This window comes from Trichosurus vulpecula, chromosome 1, assembly GCF_011100635.1.
Source record: "Trichosurus vulpecula isolate mTriVul1 chromosome 1, mTriVul1.pri, whole genome shotgun sequence".
Lineage (NCBI taxonomy): Eukaryota > Metazoa > Chordata > Mammalia > Diprotodontia > Phalangeridae > Trichosurus > Trichosurus vulpecula.
This window is the reverse complement of record NC_050573.1, coordinates 549,572,158-549,594,433: the sequence shown is the minus strand read 5'-3', so window position 1 is coordinate 549,594,433 and position 22,276 is coordinate 549,572,158. Positions and strand designations below refer to the sequence as shown.

General features: G+C 39.3%; 1 protein-coding gene across 1 annotated transcript in view; it reads left to right on the top strand.

Annotated features, from left to right (window-relative positions):
- Window positions 1-22,276, top strand: part of LOC118841655 (ATP-binding cassette sub-family A member 3-like) — a 253,568-nt gene that overhangs the window by 209,412 nt on the left and 21,880 nt on the right. Inside the window, exons 22-23 of the mRNA XM_036749234.1 lie at window positions 8,671-8,802; window positions 8,981-9,175. Of these exons, the coding sequence (XP_036605129.1) occupies window positions 8,671-8,802; window positions 8,981-9,175 (327 nt within the window). The remainder of the gene's footprint in view (window positions 1-8,670; window positions 8,803-8,980; window positions 9,176-22,276) is intronic.

Sequence of the window (22,276 nt, the reverse complement as noted above, 5' to 3'; positions counted from 1 at the left end):
TAATTCTAATAATTCTAATTAGGTTCTCACCCAGAAACTCCGAGAACTCACAATAGTTTTGAACTGCAACCAATTGGCTTACAGGTGGAAATTCAGCAGGCCTTCCAAAATTACACAAAAAGATTTTACAGAACATTTTCCAAAAATATTTTCCTTAAAGCAAATTAACCCTTAAATACTGGAATTCATTAACTAAGTTGGTACCAAATGTCCTCATTCTCAAATATTGCCCAGAATTCCTAGATATTACAAATTCCTTAGTCAAAAAGTGTTATAATGGGAGGACACTTGATTTCTATAAATTACATACTCAATTAAATTAACCCTATCACAATAACAAAGTTTACCAGGACTTTAAAAAGCTTTTTCCAGAGTAATTCCTCTACACTGAAAACCACACAAGATTGATAAGAATTCATGACTAGATGGTTTCAAAAGTTCTTGTTTCAGTTAAAAACCTCAATTTCTTAATTAACTACGATTCTTAATCTAACAACATCCAGATTATAAGAGAAATTATTCTCTAACAGCACAGGTAATGCGATGTTAACCAATTTGTATATAATAACTAACTTAGAGATAAGTATACCACAAGCAATTATCATGTATCTAAGACTTGAAACAGATTCCAATTAATTACCAATCTAGTGATCATAACTGAGTTGGATAAGCAAATCAAATCTGATTCCTAACCACTGGTGGTAACATTTTAATTTCTAAGGCCCAATACTCTTAGCATTGTAAAAGATTACCACATTTTCAATATTGCTGATACATCTGTTTGTCAAATTATACAATTTAGAAATGTAACAGTGCCCTAAACATAATTATGCATTTTAAAACTTGAAACAACCCATTTATCAGTTAGGTGAACATATTCCTAAATCTCCTTGCACAGAGAATCTTTCATCTCATCATTTGAAACTATAACTTTAAATCACCAGATATATTCTCATAATAGAAAACTTTTTCACCCAGAAAGTCTGTTCTCATGGTTAAATATCAGTATTATTAATTATTTACTTGTTATAACCACATATAACAGTTCCAGATTTTATCACCTCCCTTTGGAAACCCAATTCACATATATCAAAATCAGATTAAAATTGCTATAATATCATTTCTTACCACACAATGGTCTTCTCAAATTCCACAATCTAAGAGAATTTTTGGGAACACAATGCAAGTTTAGAAATATAGAAACAACAATTTTCAGATGATGTCTATTGCATTTCCAGATTACCACATATAGAAATTATTCAGCTTATTACTTTTGGTATTTAAAACCTACTTCAAAAGTTAACAATTACATTAAATCAGAGAGAGATAATAATAATGTTGTGTCTAACATATACCGGACTTTATGTTAAGCATTTTATAATCATTATCATTTTGATCCCGTAACAACCATCATTATTACTTTCCCTTTAAAACTCAGGAAACAGGTCAAACAGAGATTAAAATACAGTTTTGCAGTTGGAACAAGAAGTGTGAAGTTACCTAGAGAAGTTACCTAGAGCAGAAGCTAGTATCCCAGCGGTGACAATTCTGGGAAGCAGAAAGTCCAAATCCATCTACCTTACCCTTCCCCCACAACTGCAAAAGTTACTGAGCCTAGGGCGGTTTGCAGCTGCTGGGGACAGAGTGGGCAGAATGCATAGGACCTGGGTGACAATTCCAAACTTTGCCAACAAGGATGGGCTACAAAGGTACCCAGGGGCACAGGACTGTCAGAATACTGTCAGTCTGTGAATTTCTGTCCTTCTCCTCCTTTTGCCAGGTGGGGAAAGGTGATTTAAGTTTTCCCTACAGTTCTCCTGCATTCTCTTCCCCTAATCTGATCTGGCAAGAGAGGAGTTTGTTTTAGCTGCTCTAACTTTTACTGCAGCTCTGGCTCGGTCAGAGACAGGACAATGGTGAAAGATCTCAGTGATTGTAACTCAAGTAACTTCACCTAAGTGATCAGCATTGGGAGGGTGTTTTAGCAAGAGTGAGCTCCTGGAGGGATTTTACAGTCTCAGGAGTTCTCTCCCAAAATTCCAACTAATCAATTTCCAAACTTTTAATGAATAATCAATCCCAGAATATGCTAAAATGTTTCAGCTCTATTTTTTTCTTCAAGTTCGGCTGGCCAGGCCAAACATTGAAAAAGGAAATAGAGTCTCTGTTTCCCTAACTGCAGCCTTAGAATTCTCTGGCTACCTGCGTTTCAGATTTTACATGGTATAGACATTTCACAGCACACGCTTTCACACAGACAGTTAACAGACAATTAACAAAACAAATACAGAACAAATACAGACTGAGCTCAGAGTTTAAACAACAGAGAATTAGAAGCTTTCATGAGTTAGCTATTAGCACCCCTATGGTCTTTGGGGAAGCCTTGGCATTCCTGATTTTTCTGACTCTCCATATCCTATCCCTTAGGAATGAGGAAAGGGGAGATGGAGGAGGACTAGGACAGGTAAAGGAAGGCGAGGAGTAAGGATAAAATGCATTTATCCTCCCCATAATCAGAGCCTTCAAGGGAAGGAAGCAGGAATAGGGCAGAAGGCAAAAACAGAGCCCTTAAGGGAAGGGGGAAAGGGAGTGGGGAGGGAAGAGAGAGAGAGAAGGCAACGGTAGCAGAACAGAGTTACCTCTCTCAGGATCAGAGCCCTTCCTGGGAGGCAGAAGGGGAGGGAAAAAGCAAAGTGCAGTTTTTCTCCCCAGGACCAGAGCCTCCAAGGGAAGGAAGGGAGGGAGTGGAGGAACAGTTGGACTTCTAATTCTAGTTTTTGACTGATCCATAGTTAATTTTCTAGATCAATCAGTGTTTCCAGGGGATCTATGTGCGTTTGACCGCAGATCTGTGTTTTACCACAGATTTGATCCCTGCCCCCAGAGCTAGCTTAAAGGGAATTTCCAGACTTCAACCAATTTTGTGGGAGTTCTTTTTGGAAGCTGGGAAGAGAGACAACTTACCCCACCTTGTCAAGGCCAAAATTCCAGGAAAAATTAATCCTATGGCGCCCAAAAGCGTTGGCAAGGTTGGGCTGCGTTGTCCCGTTTCCATCATTTCCATCCGAAAGTCACAGCACCATAACTGTTAAACCTGAAAATTTGGTTGAAGGAAACAACAGAGCTAGGTGATAGAAAAATCCATGTTGTTTATTATTTTCCCTTAAAGCATAGCGGAGCTAGCTTACTTGTACGTACAAGGAGTCAGAGTATAACTCTGGCTGCCTGAACAAAGCAATGAGAAAACTTATATACGTTATTTTAGCAGAGCTAGCAAGCCTGTATGACCTCATTTTTATGACCCCCATGTATGTTTAACCATGATACAAGAAGAGGATTTTCCTTAATGAAATAGATTGTAAATACAACAAATTAGATAGTTGTCAAAGTGTCAATTGGATTTGTAGCCCCAGGATCTCTGTGTTTAATTGGCCATTAACATTCCACCACATAGTATATGCCCATAAAATATTAAGATAAGGAAAAGTCACATAATTCAAGATAGTGTCTGGGCTCAAGGTTTTCACCCTTAATGACCATGGACAGAGCAAGAAATGCTCCATCTGGATTTGTTGATACAAGAGAACAAAGAGACTGTTAGGATCAGGCTTTTCTTCTGGTTAAGTAGTTCAGGCCCTGAGTCTTATTGAAATTACAAAAATGATATAAAATAGTATAATATTTTCCACAGTATCCACAATTTCACACCAGGTCCACAGTTCCAACAAGCATAAGCATTCCCCTCATCAAAGATTCATGAGTCCAATTTCAAAAACCATAGAGTGCACAAGTTGTGCTTGAGAGCTGTTGACCCCCTCAAAAAAGAGTACAAACTAAATTAGGTCAGGTCCATGTTTTTATTTCTCTCACAAGCTGGTGACAGGCATTGCATGGGAGTTACAGTTCAGAACTGAGACCCACTAAGGGGGCCAGTCCAGAACTGGCTTGATTTGGGATTTGCGTTACCCAGTTGTATACCTTTTTAACCAGGGCTGATATCACTGCACCATCATTCTGCTCTCTGACAGAAGGAATACCTGTTCTATCAAGCCTCCCCCCCACCCCACCCCCGCCCCACCATACCAGACCACTCCCAGTCTTGGGCTACCTAGGTAGAAGAATCTGTCTCCACCCAAGCCTGAGCAGATTAAATCAATTCAGGCCTGGGTTGCAGTTTGACCTGGTCAGTAATATCCTTGTGAAGAACTTTGGGGGAAGGGGGCGGTGGGAAGCTCTGAGAATTATTTTTCAAATTCCCCCATCTGATTCTAATGAGAGACCTAGCTTTGTCAATGAATCACTAACTGATATGGTCAACACTTCATCAAGGGCTTTGGGACTCACAATGGGTAACAATATGGGAAGGGGGGAAAGGGAAGAACTTGATCATCACATTGGCAAAACCAAGGGGGCAATCTCCTTGGTAAGTATAAAAAGACACAAAGGGAAAGGGTAAACAATGAATAAAATTGTCCATTTATGGCTCAGAAGTCTTATCTCTTACAGATGTCTGGTGTTTGGGACATCATCTGAAGAAGTTTTCTGGTTGGAGTGTAGTTTAAGCTGTCTCCAGCAGACCCTCTTCTTAAGATTCCTTGTAGAGAGATCCTTCTTCTTCTGTTAAAATCTACAAAATTGATCTTAATGCAATTTTAAATTACCTTGACAATAACCAGGTCAAATGATGAAAGTTAACTCAACCCTTATGTCTCTGTTATTTTGAAATCAAAATTGAAACGATGGCCAATTGTCATGTTTAAGAAACTCAAATTAAAAAAAAAAGCAACAGGAAAATTAGAACCCAGTTTTTATACTTTGCATTAATTCATTATTCATCCCCCTATCAGAAGGATGAGATTCTACTAAGGAATTAATAACAGACTTCAATACATACTTAATACATTGAATAACATATATCAAGTAATCAGACAATTCCAACTTCTGATCATGTTCAAACAGATAACCCCTAATTAAAGCAGATGCTCCCTTTTAAGGCATTTACAAGATAGACCAAAATCTATTCTTCTAAAAGTAACTAATTATAACAAAACTAAGACAGGTATGATATTGTATCAGTAAGGCAAGATTCATGACCTCGAGGAAGACCATGAACATGCCTGTATGGTTCGAAATCTCAAAGTATGAAAAAGTCTCTAGTTAGAAGGCAGAGGAAATATAACATTTATTTAGACTCCAGAGGATAAAATCCCAAGACCAATAATTCCAATTCAATATAGCAGTCATTATATTCCAAAACCAGTAAGCCTGCCTCCATGTAGCAACAAGGAAATTATAACACAGTATTATAGCAAGGAACCAAATCATCCTGTAACCTTTCCCCCTGCTAGGACCTTCCTGTAAACAATCACTCATGAATCCTGTCTGCTTGCCTGCGTTCTCTCCCCGCCTCAGTTCTCTGGTCTCTGAAGCTCCCTGGTTTCCACTCTGAGCTCAATACTCTCTTCTATAGCTCTGTCTGCTCCTTCACCTTGAGCTGAATTCTGAATTACAGCACTTCAAAATATTACAACACATAGTCCTGACCCATTCGTTTTTTTCTTCTGACAGTACAATTCTTAATCTAAAAACATCTAGATCATAAGAGAAATTGCTTTTCTAACAATATAGATGATACAACTGTATGCAAAATTACACAATATAAGGAAATTTTAGAAATATAACAATACCATAAACAATTATCATATACTTAAACCAATTAATTACCAATCAGGTGACCTTAATTTAAGCAATTACATTTAAACAGTTAACATTCAGATAACATTTGTCCTACACCAAGCAGTGGGCCAAACACTTACAATCATGTGATCTTCAACATCTCTGGGAAGTGGGTTCTATTATTATCCCCTTACGGAAAAGTAAACTGAGATAAACAGAACTTTCTGGGAGCCATACAGTTAATAAATTTCTTGATGCCAGATAACAATATGCTTTTGTTCTTAATCCTGATAGGAAGAGCACTCTCAGATACTTTTCTTACTCCTTTAGCATAGGATTTTCACTTTAATCAAATCAAACCTGGATTTATAATCAGTAATTATATACATTTTAATTTTTTTAAAAGTCTAATACTCTTGGCCCTTTAAAAGGAAATATTATCTACAAATTCATATATCCCCTTAATAAGACATGTGGTAACAATTCCCAGCTCCAAATAACCTTTCCTCTACTTCCTTAAAGACTTGAAGTCCTGTCTCCCATGAGACTTATCAGATAAAGAGCTTCCCTAAGCATTCCAGCTCCCCATTCCATTCTCCTGGGGATTTCAGGCTATCTATACATATAAAGTTTTACAGTGTGAAATTATACCTGTTTTCATGTAGTTTGTTAAAAATGTGCTGGGCCAATATTCTTACTGCTGCTTTTGATCTAGGCAAAAAAAGACCCAAAGAATTTGAACTAATGCTGACAGGGTATAGTTAATTTCTCCAGGCAGAAACCTCCAGAGCTACCATCATTAAGTTAATAATTAATCGAATAGTACAAGGAAACAGTTTAAGATTTTATGTAATAATCTCAAATCACAATAGCTAATATCTTTACCATAGCCAATATTTATGTAGTGTCAGACTTAATAAGACCTCCCTACAGATTTATTCTGAAAGATAGCTGGACATAATTCCTTCTAACCTTCCAGAACTTTGTCTATTGGTTTTCAAATCAAGCTACAAAATGTTCATTTTCAATCTTTCTACTTAAAACAAAATCAATTTTCCTTACACCCTTTCAACATGCTCAAGCCATCTGAAGCTAGCACTAGGGCACCCAGCTCAGGATAGGGGGCAGGGGGAGGGTCCACTTTAAACACACGTTGCCCATCCCACACCCATCTATCCCCTGATGGTTGTTTTTTCTCTTTTCATCTTTCATATTTTCACTCCAGCTTTTATTTCTCTTTCCTAACCCATTATTCAGACTACCTCCACTTTCCTTTACATTCCAAATTAAAAATTATTCTCACCCCAATTTGTCCTGTTTGTCTTCACTTGTTGAAATCTGGAGGGAGTTAAAGCTTAATAACTTACAAATCAAGAGAGCTGTATTTCATACCCTTCACAAACAGCTTTTATAATGTTAATATGCATTTTAAACAAATCACTGAAATCCTAAAGTGATCATTTAAAAGATAGAAAAACCGTTATTTTTGCTGTTTTAAACACATAGCCATGATATCACATATATTGGCCAGAGGGGTGCAAAGACAGTTCTCTAGATTTAAATTAAACATAAAGCACAAACTTCAACTTTTAGGATCTAATCAAACATGAATTCAAACTCCCAGCCTTGCTATGGGCCAGTCTGGTTTAGATTCTTAGATTTAGTTGCTGCTAACTGATTCTACTTCTCAACTAATTTCTGGAAGAGTCTCACCCTGTTTTTAAATTTCATTACTTATTATCTAACTTTGTTCTGGTATCCCAATTTGGCCAGTGATGGGATTCCCCCCCCCCCCAAAAAAGAGTTTTAATCTCTTACTAAAAGACTAAGGTGGGAGTTATTTCCCAATGTTCCAATTACAGATCTTAGAAGTTCCTTAGAAGTTTTTCTGCATTTTAAATCTTTCAGCATGAACATGAAACATTTTACAAACACACAGGGACACAAACGGAATGATAAGATAGAGTGCACATGAATCTAATTTTCAGAATTAGAATTAGACTCCTCAAAATTCAGAGTTATCTTTTAGTTCCAAATTCTTCTAAAAGCAACCGATTCAGATGACAATACGATTTATCACATGCCACTTTACTCTGACTGATGCATAGCCAAATTACAGAGGATATCCTTTCAGAGGAAACTCATCTCAAGGTTTTTACTGCCAGAGCTGCTTGGAGAGAAAAATGGACTGCAACTTAATATGTGGAGTTTGATAGATAAGGAGCAGGGATTTGGGGGTAAGACTTACCCACCTTCAGGGCTGGGACTTCAGGAGAAAAAGAAGTCTAATGGGTGCCCAGTTCCAGCACTGTCAGGGGGAAGAGTCCCCAAATCCCAGTCCAAATCCAAATCCCACTAAAATGTCAATCCCCCAAAAAGAGTACAAACTAAATTAGATCAGGTGCATGGTTTTTATTTCTCTCACAAGCTGGTGATGTGCATTGCACAGGAGTTAAAGGGGCTGGTCCAGAAGTGTCTCGATTTGGAATTTGGGGTACTCGCTTATATACTTTTTCAACAGGAGCTGATATCATCCCTCCATCATTCTGTCTTCTAACAGAGGAAATATCTGTTCTATCTGAACGCCACCCCCACCCCCACCCCCACCATACCAGACCACTTCCCAGTCTTAGGCTATCTTGGTAGAAGAATCTGTCTCCACCCAAGCCTAAGCAGATTAAATCAATTCAGACCTGGGTTGGAGTTTGACCAGGATAAGACTCAATGCAATCTCATTATCAGTAATGGGCTTGTGAAGAACTTTAGAGAATGGGCTGTCTGGGGGGAGGGGTGGAGGGAGCTCTGAGAATCATTTTTCACAGAATCAAAGTGGTAGATGAAAAATCCTATCAAAAGTCCTACTTAGGGCTTCTGTGTTAACGTTATCTCTCTCTCTTCTGCTCCTTTATGTAACAACTTTCCCCCACCAGCTCTGCCAGAGTCCAGCATGCCATCAGGTCATCCACATTTTTGAACTTTTTTCTTTGAATGTAGAAGATGGAATTTGATGCAGCAACATTTCCAGAAGATGAAGATGTGGCAAAGGAGAGAGAGAAAGTCCTGGCGTGCCCTAAAGATATGATATCATCTTTGAATAGCCCACTAGTTATTAGGAAACTCACAAAGGTAAAGCCAATCTGTGGGCAACATTGTCTCACCCAGGGCATATCAGATGTGTCCCAAGGTTAGTTCTGCTGTCTTTGCAATTAGGGGAGAAAAACTTCCACTAAAGTTCTATGAAATTGACCTAGCAACGTTTCTTGCAAAAATTCATCATTGTTCTTAACATACTGTGTCTTCACAGATATATTATAAGCCAGTCTCTTCTGTAGCTGTGGACAAACTCTCTCTAACAGTCCAGAAAGGGGAGTGCTTAGGGCTTCTTGGCTTTAGTGGCGCAGGGAAAACAACTACCATCAAAATGTTGACTGGAGATGAGACTATCACCTATGGGGATGCCTTCCTTGAGAATCACAGCATCTGCAGGAACATTGGAGAGGTAATATGTTGCTGCAGACCAAGATGTCATGACACACTGTCCTGAGGGATGGGGACCCAGTGGGTGGGTATGGGATGAAGGAGTAAAGGAGCCATGATGGGATACATTTTTCCCTATAAAGGCTGAAAACCCAGGAGACAATTATGTAGACTTGAGAGAAATTGTAGGAAAATAAAAAATGACTTTCCTTTGAGAATCTGTGTATAGAGTATACAGTCTGATTTTCAAGGCCATAATTTTACTGAAAGTACTGTCTGAAAGATCATTTTTTTCACCTTCAAATCTAATGGCTTTCTCTTGACCTTCATCTTCTTTAACCTTTCTGTAGCATTTCAAATTTTTGATCACCTTCTCTGTCTATGCAATCTCCTACTTTAATTTCTGTGAAACCCTATTGTCATAGATCTCCTTGTAACTCTTTAACTACTTCCTTCTCTGTCTCCTTTATGGGCATCTCTTACAACACATGCTTTCCCCCAAAGTTTGGGGAGAGTCATCACATAGAATACATTGGTAGAGAGTCACCCACTTAAGCAACACATATAGTTCATCTGATGAAAATCAGCCCTTAGGACTCCTCCCTAGGATTGCTCCCCATTGAGCAACTATAGGCTCCATTGTTTCCACCTCAGCTGCAGTCCTGAATGCTGCTATGTTGCTTCAGAAAATGTAAGGACTTTCAGCCTAGAGCTTTTAGAAGCTTCCCCAGTACTGCTTACTCATTGTCTCAGTTCTGAGGCCTGCCATCTCTCAAGCAGAGGTGAGAAAACAAAATTACTTTGGCAGGTGTCAAGTCTTGAAATAAGTCAAAAACATAAATGAAGGAATAAAACATCTTTACTCAAGATAATAGGGTAGCAAACCTGCCAGATGTCCATCAGCAGATTCACAGGAAATGATTCTTATACTTTTAGGATAGAAGTAAGAGGGAGTAGTATGAGGCAACAAGACCTGATCATGAGACCCCAGTCTCCCTTGGCTACCCAGGCATTCTGACTGCTTTGCCCTTCATGCCATGAATCCCAGTGGAAGGAGACAAGGATATAAGAAGCTTAGATCCTTAGATCCTGGTCAAGCTAGTTTCCTTTACAATGTAAAATCAGGGGTGGGGTAGGATTTAGGGTGTGGTTCAGCTCAACCTAATCAGTATCTTAAGAGTAGGAATTTAATGACTTTACTGAAGTTCTGATATTTCTAGGATCATTTAAAGCAATGCTAAGTAACAATATTTGGTATTAACAATTTTATGTCATTATATCAACAATTATATTAACAATTTTCTGTCACAGGTTAGTCTCTTTTAGCCTAAACTTTCTTTTCAAAAAGGCTTTCAGATACAAAGCTGGGTTCCCTCAGTGAGAGACTTCATCTTAACTTAAGGTGACTGTCTCTTCTAAGGAGGTCATAATCAGGCAGTGGCATTTTGCCTAGTAATCACCCAAGAACTCTGGGGTTAAGGGTTTAATATTTTTATTTCTTTCTTGTTGGACTAAGCAAATGAATGTGTGGGGAAAAGGTATACAGTTAATCTGTGTCTACTGGAACAAATTCATCATTTCTACTGGCTACTCACGTGGTTTTCTGGTCTTTTATATGCAAATGAATCAAAATCAAACATTCCTCACCAAGTGCCCAAGGGTCTAAAGGAACTTTGACACCTTTTGTAAAGCCAGAAAAAAAAAGATCCACACATCTGAAAGAAACTCACTTTTACAAAGTATAAATGCAGACTGAATTGATAAATTAAAAGAAAGAAAGAGAGAGAGGAAGGAAGAAAAGAAGGAATGAATGAAGGAAAAAAGGAACAAAATTTACTAAATGCTTGTGGCGGGTGGAAGATGAAATGAGTGAGATGAAAAATTGTGCATATCAATTTATTAAACAATGCATGGCAGTTGCCCAACAAACGGGGACCAGAACTCCTCAGCTTAGGTCTGGACCTTGAATACAGGGGACATAGACTTTAGTACATTAAAAACAACGAAGCAAATGAGGCCAACTACAAGGAAATGGAACTTTCCAAGTTGGGAAGGGGAGAATGAATAGGTACAATTCCCTGAATTCAGAAAAGGAGGCATTATACTCCCTAAGTATTTGTAACCAATCAAGGGAACATGGAAACAATAACTGACTGATCAGTATGGGCCAGTTTTCAGATTAAACCTAGGGCTTGCTTGAGATGTACAATTGTGAGAAAACTCCTTGGATCAATCTCTGCATCTGAATGGGTCTCCAAACATCAGAGAGAGGTGATCCAGCCCCCCAGTCATGCAGGGCTAGGCTCAATGCAATAAGATATTCTCCCAATTTTCAGAGTTAAACCTCACACACAAGACAGAACTTAGACTAGACCCACAACTGAACAGAAACTAAGTTAGCTCCTGAAGGTCAGTGTGGTTCACCCAGCATCCACAACCAATCACTTGCTGTCCCAATCCATTTAATTCCCTTATGCTTATTAAGTGCCCAGCACCATGCACCATGTTAAAAAACAAAGGCTACAGAAAGAAAAAACAAAACCATCCCATGCTCAAACAGCTTACATTTTAATATACTGTTCAGAGGTGGTGCCCAGAGAGATGTCTTGGTCAAGGAAGTCACAGGATGAGTGAAAGAATAAGGGGGCTAGTTAGCCCATGGAACAGTTGGCCTTTGTTCTCAAAGCAGACCAAAATGACATCACTGTTAGAGTTAAGTTACAGCGTTTCCAACTGTGGCTGGTTCGACCAATATGAGCTCAGAATGCTCTACCACAGGTCAGGCACAAATAATCCATATGAACATTCAGAGTGGATTCTCTAAATCTTGTGTTTCATGTTTGTTTTGAGCTACTTCAATTCTACTTTGTTCATAGAGCACAAGTGCCTTCTTTGGTATTGATATGCCTTACTGGGAAGACCTTTCTTGGCATCTCCCATGTCACCCAATCAATTCCAAAGCTCTTCAGGAAGACCTCAAGAGTATCCTTGTATTGCTTCTTCAGAACACCATGTGAGTGCTTGCTTTGTATATGTTCTCCATAAAAGTCTTTTAGGCAAACATGTTTAGCATTTGAACAACATGGCCAGACCATCAGAATTGCAACTCTTTGCAAGAGAGTTTGAATGTTTAGCAGTTAAGCTCAAGAATGGACCTCAGCATCTGGCTCCTCATCCCGCCGGGTGATCTTCAGAATCTTCCTAAGACAATTCAAATGGAAGCGATTCAATTTCCCGGCACGGCGCTGGTAGACTGTCCAAGTTTCACAGGCATACAACAACGAGATCGGTACATCGGCTCTGTAGACCTTCAGTTGGGTAGGCAGTTTAATACTTCTCTCCCATACCTCCCTTTGGAGCCTCCCAAACACTGAGCTAACTCCGGCAATGCATGCGTTAACCTCAAGTCTATATATACATCCCTGAAAAGTATATTGCCAAAGTAAATAAACTTATACATAGTATTCAAAACTTCTCCATCTGCTGTAACCCATGATTCGACGTACGGACGGTGCGGTGCTAGCCGACGGGAAACCTATGTTTTCTTGGTGTCAATTGTTAGGCCAAAATTAGCACAGACAGCACAAGCGCAGCTTGTTGCATCTCAGTTTCAGAGGCTGCATTTAATGAACAATCATCTGCAAACAAAAAAATCGTACCCCAATTGTCCCTCCACTTTAGTCTTAACATACAGCCTTTTCAAGTTAAATAATTTACCATCAGTGTGGCCACTGACCTTGATGCCATGCTCATCCTTATTGAAAGCGTCTGAAAACATTGCTGAAAATACGAAGCTGAAAAGCATTCCTTCGCTCCACTGGTGACTGAGAAAGTGCACGAACATCGTCCATTGTCCAGAACCCCTACAAGCCCGCTGTCATAAAACTGATGTACAATACTGCTGGCAAACCCTGTGGAGTTCTTGTTTTTCTTTTAGCAGCTTCTGAATTTCAACATCATTTTTGTCAAACCAGTCTTGATGTTTGTGAGTGTTCCGACGCGGATGAGTAAATGCAGCGCTATACACCACCTCTTTGAAAGCTGCCCGCTCCTTTTCTGCTTCACTGTTGCCAGCCATATTGCTCATCTTTCCCTTCAAGTTAGCAAGGAACCATCCTTGCTCAGAAAAGATCTCCAATCTATTGACATTAAGTCTCCTGGTAATCATCTTGCTCTGAGGCCGCTGTTTTTGTTGAATGTGAATATGTAGCTTGGAGAGGATAAGACTATGAGCAGTACAAGACTCTCTCAGCCTTCTTAACTCTCACATCTTTTCTGTCTCTTCTTATAATGACTTAGTCTGTTAAATGGCAATATTTGCTGAGAGGATGCATCCACAAAGTCTTAGTGTATTTGGAAGTGTAAATGGAAGATGACCCTACACATAGGTGGCCCAGACCACATGGTCATCTTCTCACTGGAAGCAGCAGCGGGATTTGGCAGCCCCTTAGGTGTCTGAGCAGCCTTTTTGAAGGACTACATTTCTTTGGTGATCTGTCCCTATCCCTATTCTATTCAACTTATTTTTAACCAGTAATTTGAATTAAAGGTAATAAATAAATAAACTAATGATGGTGATGGCAGTGGTGATAACCTTGGGTAATTTTTTCTTTTTTTCTTGAAATTTTGTTTCCAGTTTATTTTCTATTGACATCCTCTAATTCTCCAATTTGTCTGAAATTTGATTTTGATGAGTAATCAATTCTAGTGACTTCTTCCTGAATTGCCTCTAGTACTTTTTGGGTGGGATGATGAGGAAGTTAATGTAGGGAATTACTTCTATTGCTATTTTTCCTTTCTAAATATTTTTAAGTTTTCTAATGACTTATGCTAAAAATATTGAAATTGAATTTCAATACAATTAATTAGATGGACTTCATAACCGTTTACATTTAAATAAATGAAATTCAGAACACACAAGTGCAACTTTTTAGATGCTTGTCTAAGTTTCCATCAGGAATCTATGTTTGTTCATTTCTTCTTACTCCTAAGTGGGTATAATATGTGTATATTCTTTTCTTCTGGTTATACTTTTTGCACTTAGCTTTTTTCATAAAAGTCTTTCTATATTTCCATATGTTGTTGCATCTACGGTCATACCTATCCACCTTAATTACATTATATTATTCTGTTACAGTAACATACCACAATTTGCTCAACTAATTTCTGGTTATTAAGTTTGCCTCAAGGTCTTTGCAATTATATATAAGGCTGCTATGAAAATCTTTGAAGAGAGGGTTCTTTTTTGTTGTTTTTTAATTATTCAATAAGTATTATGTGTCAAGCACTGTGCTAGATGCTAGGCAAACAAGTACAAAGATTGAAACTATCCCTACTGGCAAGGAGCTTCTAATGGAGGCTACAACAAATACATATAAAAAGAGAGACAGCATAAATATGAAGTGAATAAATATAAACATATACAAAACAGTTAAATACAAGGCAGTTTTGGAGTGAGTGTACTAACAGTTGGGGATAATAAGAAATGCTTCATGCAGAAAATGGTACTTGAAGTGTGTCTTAAAGGGTGAGAGGGTTTTTGTGATGTGGAAGTAAGGAGGGAATACATTAATCCCAAGCAGGAGAATAACTGGTACAAAGGCACAGAGAATGGAGAAGTGTTATGTGTGAGGAACAAATAAGACCAGTTTGGCTGGATCTCAAAGTGCAGGCAGGGGAATACCATTAACACTGGAAAGGTAAGTTTGGGCCAGGTAATATAGAGCTTTAAAAGCTAAACAGAGGAATTTTGGAAGAAAAGTAGGAAGGTAGTGCTGTTGATTGAGTAGGGAATCACATGGTTAGATCTTTGCTTAAAGGAAAATGACTTTGGCAGCAGTATGTAAGATAGACCAGAATTAAAACTAGGAGAGGAGGGACCATACATCTTCCCACATCACATCTTGGAAGGATTCAAAAACTTGCAAACCTCCAGAACTAGCTCTGAAAACAGCAGTATAAAAAAGACTAAAGCTTGGTATGGTACCTTCCCACACCCAAGTGAACAGAGCTCAACTTTAATATAAAGTTCAAAGTCAAGAAATGGGCTCGAAAAATGAGAAAAACAAAAAAACCAAACAACTAAATTGACCACAAAAGCTATTAGGATGGCAGGGAAGACCAAGACTGAAACTCAGAAAAAAACAACCACATGAAAACAGATACAAGAAAAGCTTCAAAGAAAAAATACAAATTGGACACAAGCCGAAAAAGAATTCCTGGAAGAGTTAAAGAAAGAGATAGGAGTGGTAGAGGAAAGATTGGGAAAAGAAATGGAAATTATCCAAGGAAATTATGAAAAGAGAATTAACAACTTGGTAAAAGAGACACAAAAATACTAAAGAAAATAATGCCTTAAAAAACAAAATTGGTCAAATGTCAAAAGGGGCACAAAAATTCACTGAAGAAAAGAACTCCTTAAAAAGCTCAATGAAGAAAATAATTCTTAAAAATTAGAACTGGGCAAGTGGCAGCTAATAACTCCATGATACGTCAAAAAAAAGTCAAAAGATGAAAAAATAGAAGATAATGTCAAATAGCTTATCAGAAAAAGAACTGACCTGGAAAATAGCTTGGAAAGAGATGATTTAAGAATTTTTGGACTCCCTGAAAGCCATGGTCAAAAAAAGACATCACATTTCAAGAAATTTTACAGAAAAACTGCCCAGATATCCTAGAACCAGAGAGTAAAATAAAAATTGTACGAATTAACCAATCACCTTCTAAAAGAGATCCCAAAATGAAAACTGCTAGGAACATTATGGCCATATTTCAGAGCTCTCAAGTCAAGGAGAAAACACTTCAGCCAAAAAGAAATTATTCAAATATCATGGTGTCACAGTCAGAATCACATGAAATTTAGCACCTTCCACATTAAAGGAGTACAGGGCTTAGATATGATATTCTGGAAGGCAAAGGAGCAAGGACTATAACCAAGAATAACCTACTCAGCAAAACAGTATAATCCTTCAGGGGGAAATAGTTATTTAAGGTAATCGAGAACTTGCAGGCATTCCTGATGAAAAGACCAGAGCTGAATAGAAAATTTGACGTTCAAAAGAGAAGATTCAAGAGAAGCATAAAAAGCTAAACATGAAAGAGAAATCATAAGGAACTCAATAAAGCTAAACTGTTTATATTCCCATATGAGAAGATGATTCATGTAAGTCTGGAGGACTTTGCCATTAATATGACAGGAATTCACAAGTTTAAAAGGAGTTTACTCAGACAGATGGCATGGGTGTGAGTTGATTGTGTTGGAATGATATCCCAAAAAATGAAGGTGTGAGAAAGAGGGATTCACTGAAATAAAGGGGAAGGTAGAGGTAGAATGGGGAAAATTTTCTCACATAAAAGAGGCCCACAAGGAAGAGCTTTTATAGTGAGGGAGAAAATGTTTAAATTCCATTTTTATCAAAATTGGTTAAAAGAGGGAAGAATATACTTTCAGTTGTGTATAGAAATTTATCTTACCCACTAGGGAAATATGAGGGGAAGGGGATAAAAGAAAGGGATGGGGTGACTTAAAAAAAGAGGGTAGACTAAGGGAGGCAGTGATCAGGAGTAAAATAGATTTTTGAGAAGGAACAGAGTAAAAAGAGAAGTATAAACAGAAGAAAATAGGATGAGAGAAAATTCACAGTAATCATAACTGTGAATGTGAATTGGATGAATTCACCCATAAAATGGAAGCAGATAGCAGAATGGATTAGAAACCAGAATCAACAATAAGTTGTTTACAAGAGACACATTTGGAACTGAAAGACACATACACAGAACTAAAATAAGGAGATAGAGTAGAATCTATTATGCTTCAACTGAAGTTTAAAAAAAAGAGGCAGGGGTAGCCATCATGACGTCAGACAAAGCAAAAGCAAAAATAGACTTAATTAATACAGATAATCAAGGAAAGTACATTTTGCTATGAAGGTACCCCAGATAATCCCTCCTGGATCACTGGCTTGTGGTGGAGGAGCTCGTATAGCTTCAATGAAACTATGAGCAGGATTACCTGTGCAGGATTACCAAAGATAGGTCATAGTAAAAAATTTTAACAAAAGTGATACACTGGAGAAGGAAATGGCAAAACACTACAATATCTTTGCCAAGAAAACCTCATAGGAAGTACTAAAATGATATGACACCAGAAGATGAGCCCTTCCGGTAGGCCACTACTGGAAAGAGTGTAGGACAACTACAAGCAGCTCCAGTGCTGATGAAGCGGCTGGGCCAAATCTGAAAGGAAGCTCAGCTGCAGATGTGTCTGATGATGAAAAGTAAGTCTGATGCTATAAGGATAAAATTACAGAGGACCCTGGCATGTAAGATCTATGAACCAAAGTAAGCTGGATGTGATCAAACAGAAGATGGAAAGATTAAACATCTTGGATGTCAGTAAACTTAAATGAATGGGAATACCTGAGTTTAATTCATGTGGTGACTATATACATATATATGTATATATATTGCTATGGACAAGAATCCCATGCAAGAGATGAAATAGCCGTCATGGCCAATAAAAGGATGACAAAAGCAAAACTGAGTTATAATCTCAAAAATGACAGAATATCTTTTCAAATCTAAGGCAAATCATTCAACATCACAGTAGTACAAGTCTATTCTCCAACCACTGATGCAAAAGAGGTCAAAATTGAGCCATTTACTATAAAGACCTATAGCAACTATTAGAAATCATAACTAAAAAATTAAAAGACATTACATTCATCATAGGAAATTGAAATGCTAACAAAAGAAATAAAAAAATAATTGGAGCAAGATGGCGCCTGGTAAGCAGGGACTAGAGTGAGCTCCGTTACTGAGTCCCACCAAAAACCTATAAAAAATGGCTCTGAACCAATTCTAGAAGAGCAGAACCCACAGAACAGCAGAGGGAAGCAGGGCTCCAGCCCAGGACAGCCTGGATGGTCTCTGGGTGAGGTCTATTCCACACGGAGCTGGGAGCTGGGAGCTGGGAACGGAGTGGAGGAGAGCCCAGCCTGAGCGGCGTGGACCACCCAGACCAGAAGCCGGGTGGAGGGGGCCCTAGTGCCCTGAATATGTGAGCTGCGGCAGTTACCAGACCCCTCAACTCACAAACACCAAAGACTGCGGAGAAGGTTAGTGGGAAAAGCTGCGGGAGTGGAAGGAGTTCGCGGTTCGGCTTCCAGCCCCGGGGGCAGCGGAGGTGAGGCAGCTACAGCTGTTGTTACTTCCGGCTCCAGGCCCACCTGGTGGGAGGAATTAAGTTGCAGATCAGAGCAGGGGTGCACAACCTGCCGAAGATCTAAGCCAAGTTCGGGTTGGGGGTTCTTGGGGAAGGAGCAGTGCGGGTCTGACAGAGCTGGCACCTTCCCCCCCAAACGTGGAACATAGAACTCGTTAGTCTACAAGCAGTCATACCCCACTGAAAAACTCAAGGGTCAAGTTAGTTGGTTGGGAATATGGCCAGGCAGCGAAAACGCGCCCAGATTCAGTCTCAGACTTTGGATTCTTTTTTTGGTGACAAAGAAGACCAAAACATACAGCCTAAAGAAGACAACAAAGTCATAGAGCCTACAACAAAAGCCTCCAAGAAAAACATGAACTGGCCCCAGGCCATAGAAGACCTCAAAAAGGATTTGGAAAAGCAAGTTAGAGAAGTAGAGGAAAAATTGGGAAGAGAAATGAGAAGGATGCAAGAAAACCATGAAAAACAAGTCAATGACTTGCTAAAGGAGACCCAAAAAAATACTGAAAAATACACTGAAGAAAACAACACCTTAAAAAACAGACTAACTCAAATGGCAAAAGAGCTCCAAAAAGCCAATGAGGAGAAGAATGCCTTGAAAGGCAGAATTAGCCAAATAGAAAAGGAGGTCCAAAAGACCACTGAAGAAAATACTACTTTAAAAATTAGATTGGAGCAAGTGGAAGCTAGTGACTTTATGAGAAATCAGGATATTATAAAACAGAACCAAAGGAATGAAAAATGGAAGACAATGTCAAATATCTCCTTGGAAAAACCACTGACCTGGAAAATAGATCCAGGAGAGATAATTTAAAAATTATTGGATTACCTGAAAGCCATGATCAAAAAAAGAGCCTAGATACCATCTTTCAAGAAATAATCAAGGAGAACTGCCCTGATATTCTAGAGCCACAGGGCAAAATAGAAATTGAAAGAATCCATCGATCGCCTCCTCAAATAGATCCCAAAAAGAAATCTCCTAGGAATATTGCTGCCAAATTCCAGAGCTCCCAGATCAAGGAGAAAATACTGCAAGCAGCCAGAAAGAAACAATTTGAGTATTGTGGAAACCCAATCAGAATAACCCAAGATCTGACAGCTTCTACCTTAAGAGATCGAAGGGCTTGGAATGCGATATTCCGAAGGTCAATGGAGCTAGGATTAAAACCTAGAATCACCTACCCAGCAAAACTGAGTATCATGCTCCAAGGCAAAATATGGATTTTCAATAAAATAGAGGACTTTCAAGCTTTCTCAGTGAAAAGATCAGAACTGAATAGAAAATTTGACTTTCAAACACAAGAATCAAGAGAAGCATGAAAAGGTAATCAAGAAATGGAAATTACAAGGGACTTACTAAAGTTGAACTGTTTTGTTTACATTCCTACATGGAAAGATGATGTGTATGATTCATGAGACCTCAGTATTAGGGTAGTTGAAGGGAATATGCATATATATATGTATATGTTTATGTATATATATATAAGTGAATGTGTATGTATGTATATATCTATGTGTTTATGTATGTATGTGTATGTATGTGTGTATATATATATATGTGTGTTTATATATATATATATGTAAAAGAGAGAGTGCAGACACAGGGTGAGTTGAAGATGAAGGGACGATATCTAAAAGAAATAAAATGAAATTAAGGGATGAGAGAGCAACATACTGAGAGAGGGAGATAGGGAGAGATAGAATGGTGTCGATTATCTCGCATAAAAGTGGCAAGAGGAAGCAGTTCTGTGGGAGGAGGGAAGAGGGCAGGTGAGGGGGGAATGAGTGAACCTTGCTCTCATCAGATTTGGCCTGAGGGGGAATACCATACATACTCAGTTGGGTATCTTACCCCACAGGAAAGAAGAGGGAGGAAGATAAAAAAAAATAAAATAAAAGGGGGGGGATAATGGAGGGGAGGGCAGATGGGGGTGGAGGTAATCAAAACAAACACTTTGGAAAGGGGACAGGGTCAAGGGAAAAAATTCAATAAAGCGGGATGGGTTGAAAAGGAGCAAAATGTAGTTAGCCTTTCACAACATGAGTATTGTGGAAGGGTTATACATAATGATACATGTGTGGCCTAGGTTGAATTGCTCGACTTCTTAGGGAGGGTGGGTGGGAAGGGAAGAGGGGAGAGAATTTGGAACTGAAAGTTTTAAAATCAGATGTTCAAAAAAAAGTTATTGCATGCAACTGAAAAATAAGATACACAGGCAATGGGGTGTAGAAATTTATCTTGCCCTACAAGAAAGGAAGGGAAAAGGGGATGAAAGGGGAGAGGGGTGATAGAGGGGAGGGCTGACTGGGGAACAGGGCAACCAGAATATAAGCCATCTTGGAGTGGGGGGGAGGGTAGAAATGGGTAGAAAATTTGTAATTCAAACTGTTGTGAAAATCAATGCTGAAAACCAAATATGTTAAATAAATAAATTAAAATTAAAAAAAAAATCAAAAAAAAATAATTGGAACAACAGGCAAATTTGGCCTTTGAGTACAAAATGGATCAGGTACTCATGGTGTTTTTTCAAGATAACTCACTAACTGGACAGGGCTGAGAAAATGCAGACTAGTGAGCTACAGAACTCAGAGAGCTGAGGAGAGACTAGAGAGAGCTTCAGAGAGAGTACAGAGCAGAGAGCGGAGACCAGAGAGCTGCGGAGAACTGAGGGGGGCAGAGAATCAGGGAAGCAGAAAGTTGGGATTCTTTACAGAGTTCTTGATAAGAAATGGCCACTACCAAGGCAGATTGGTGGCAACACCTACTTTGCAGTTTATTGTCTTCAAGAGTTGCATGGAGAAGTAGAGCCAAAATGTCTCTGTGAAAGCAGGGACTTACTGGAGTTCTTTTACAAATTCGGTCATATACCTCTAAAAAAGTGCATCTGAGCAGATTTGAGAGAGTTAAAAGCCACTAGTAGTCTGAGTGTGGCACAAGAATAGGAGCAGCAGTGGAACCCAGCCAGCGAACCCGGCTGGGAGATTGCTGGGCCTGCAAAACTAAAACATACCTGAGAAGGAGCAGGAGCAGAAGTGTTCACTACAGTGTTGATCCCCAGACCACTCAGCCCAGGATGGGAGTCTGGTGGAGATACAAGAGACACCAGCACAGAGCTTGTGTCCATGGGACCACCTACTCCTGAGGCTTCCAGCCCACAGACTAAAGTTTTGAAACTCACCATCTTGAACTTCTGGAGCCATGATGACCAGGTAAAATGGATCTTATCCCTCCCTTCCTCACCCAAATAATACTCCCCTTGGATAAACCCTGGAATAGAGGAGCCAGAAGTGGGGCTTCAGTAGCCTTTTAACTCGGGAAACTGGGGAGAAGGCCCTTCTTGTGGTAGCAGAAGGAGACTAGTGCAGAAAGAGAGGTGTCCCAGCAGGCCCCACCTCAGCAGAACAGCAGAAGTTCCTGAGCCCCTGGAGGGGGGTGGTGGTGGAGCCACCAAAGGTCAACAGCAGGACCCCAGACGTGCCTTTGCACAGCCAGGGGAAGTGGCAGACACCAACACAGACAACTGCTGAGGCCACCCATGTAATGGCACAGCCCTAGGGGAAGGGGAGACTTCAAGTAACCAGACCACCCCTCTCTCACACCTCACAAAACCAGGGGCCACAGCACACAAAGCCAGGAACCATGCCTAGAGTTCCCAGAACAATAAGCTTGTGAGAGAGCCCCCTGAGCCCCAAAAGCAGAGATCCGCTTTAAAAGCCAACCATCATGAATAAACAATCAAGAAAACCAAGGACTATTGATTCTTGTTATGGAGACAGGGAAGATCAAAATACTAATTCAGAAGAGGACAGCATTGATATCATACCCACATCTGAAACCTCAAAAGGGAATGTGAACTGGTCTCAAGCACAAAGAGCATTCTGGAAGAGCTCAAGGAG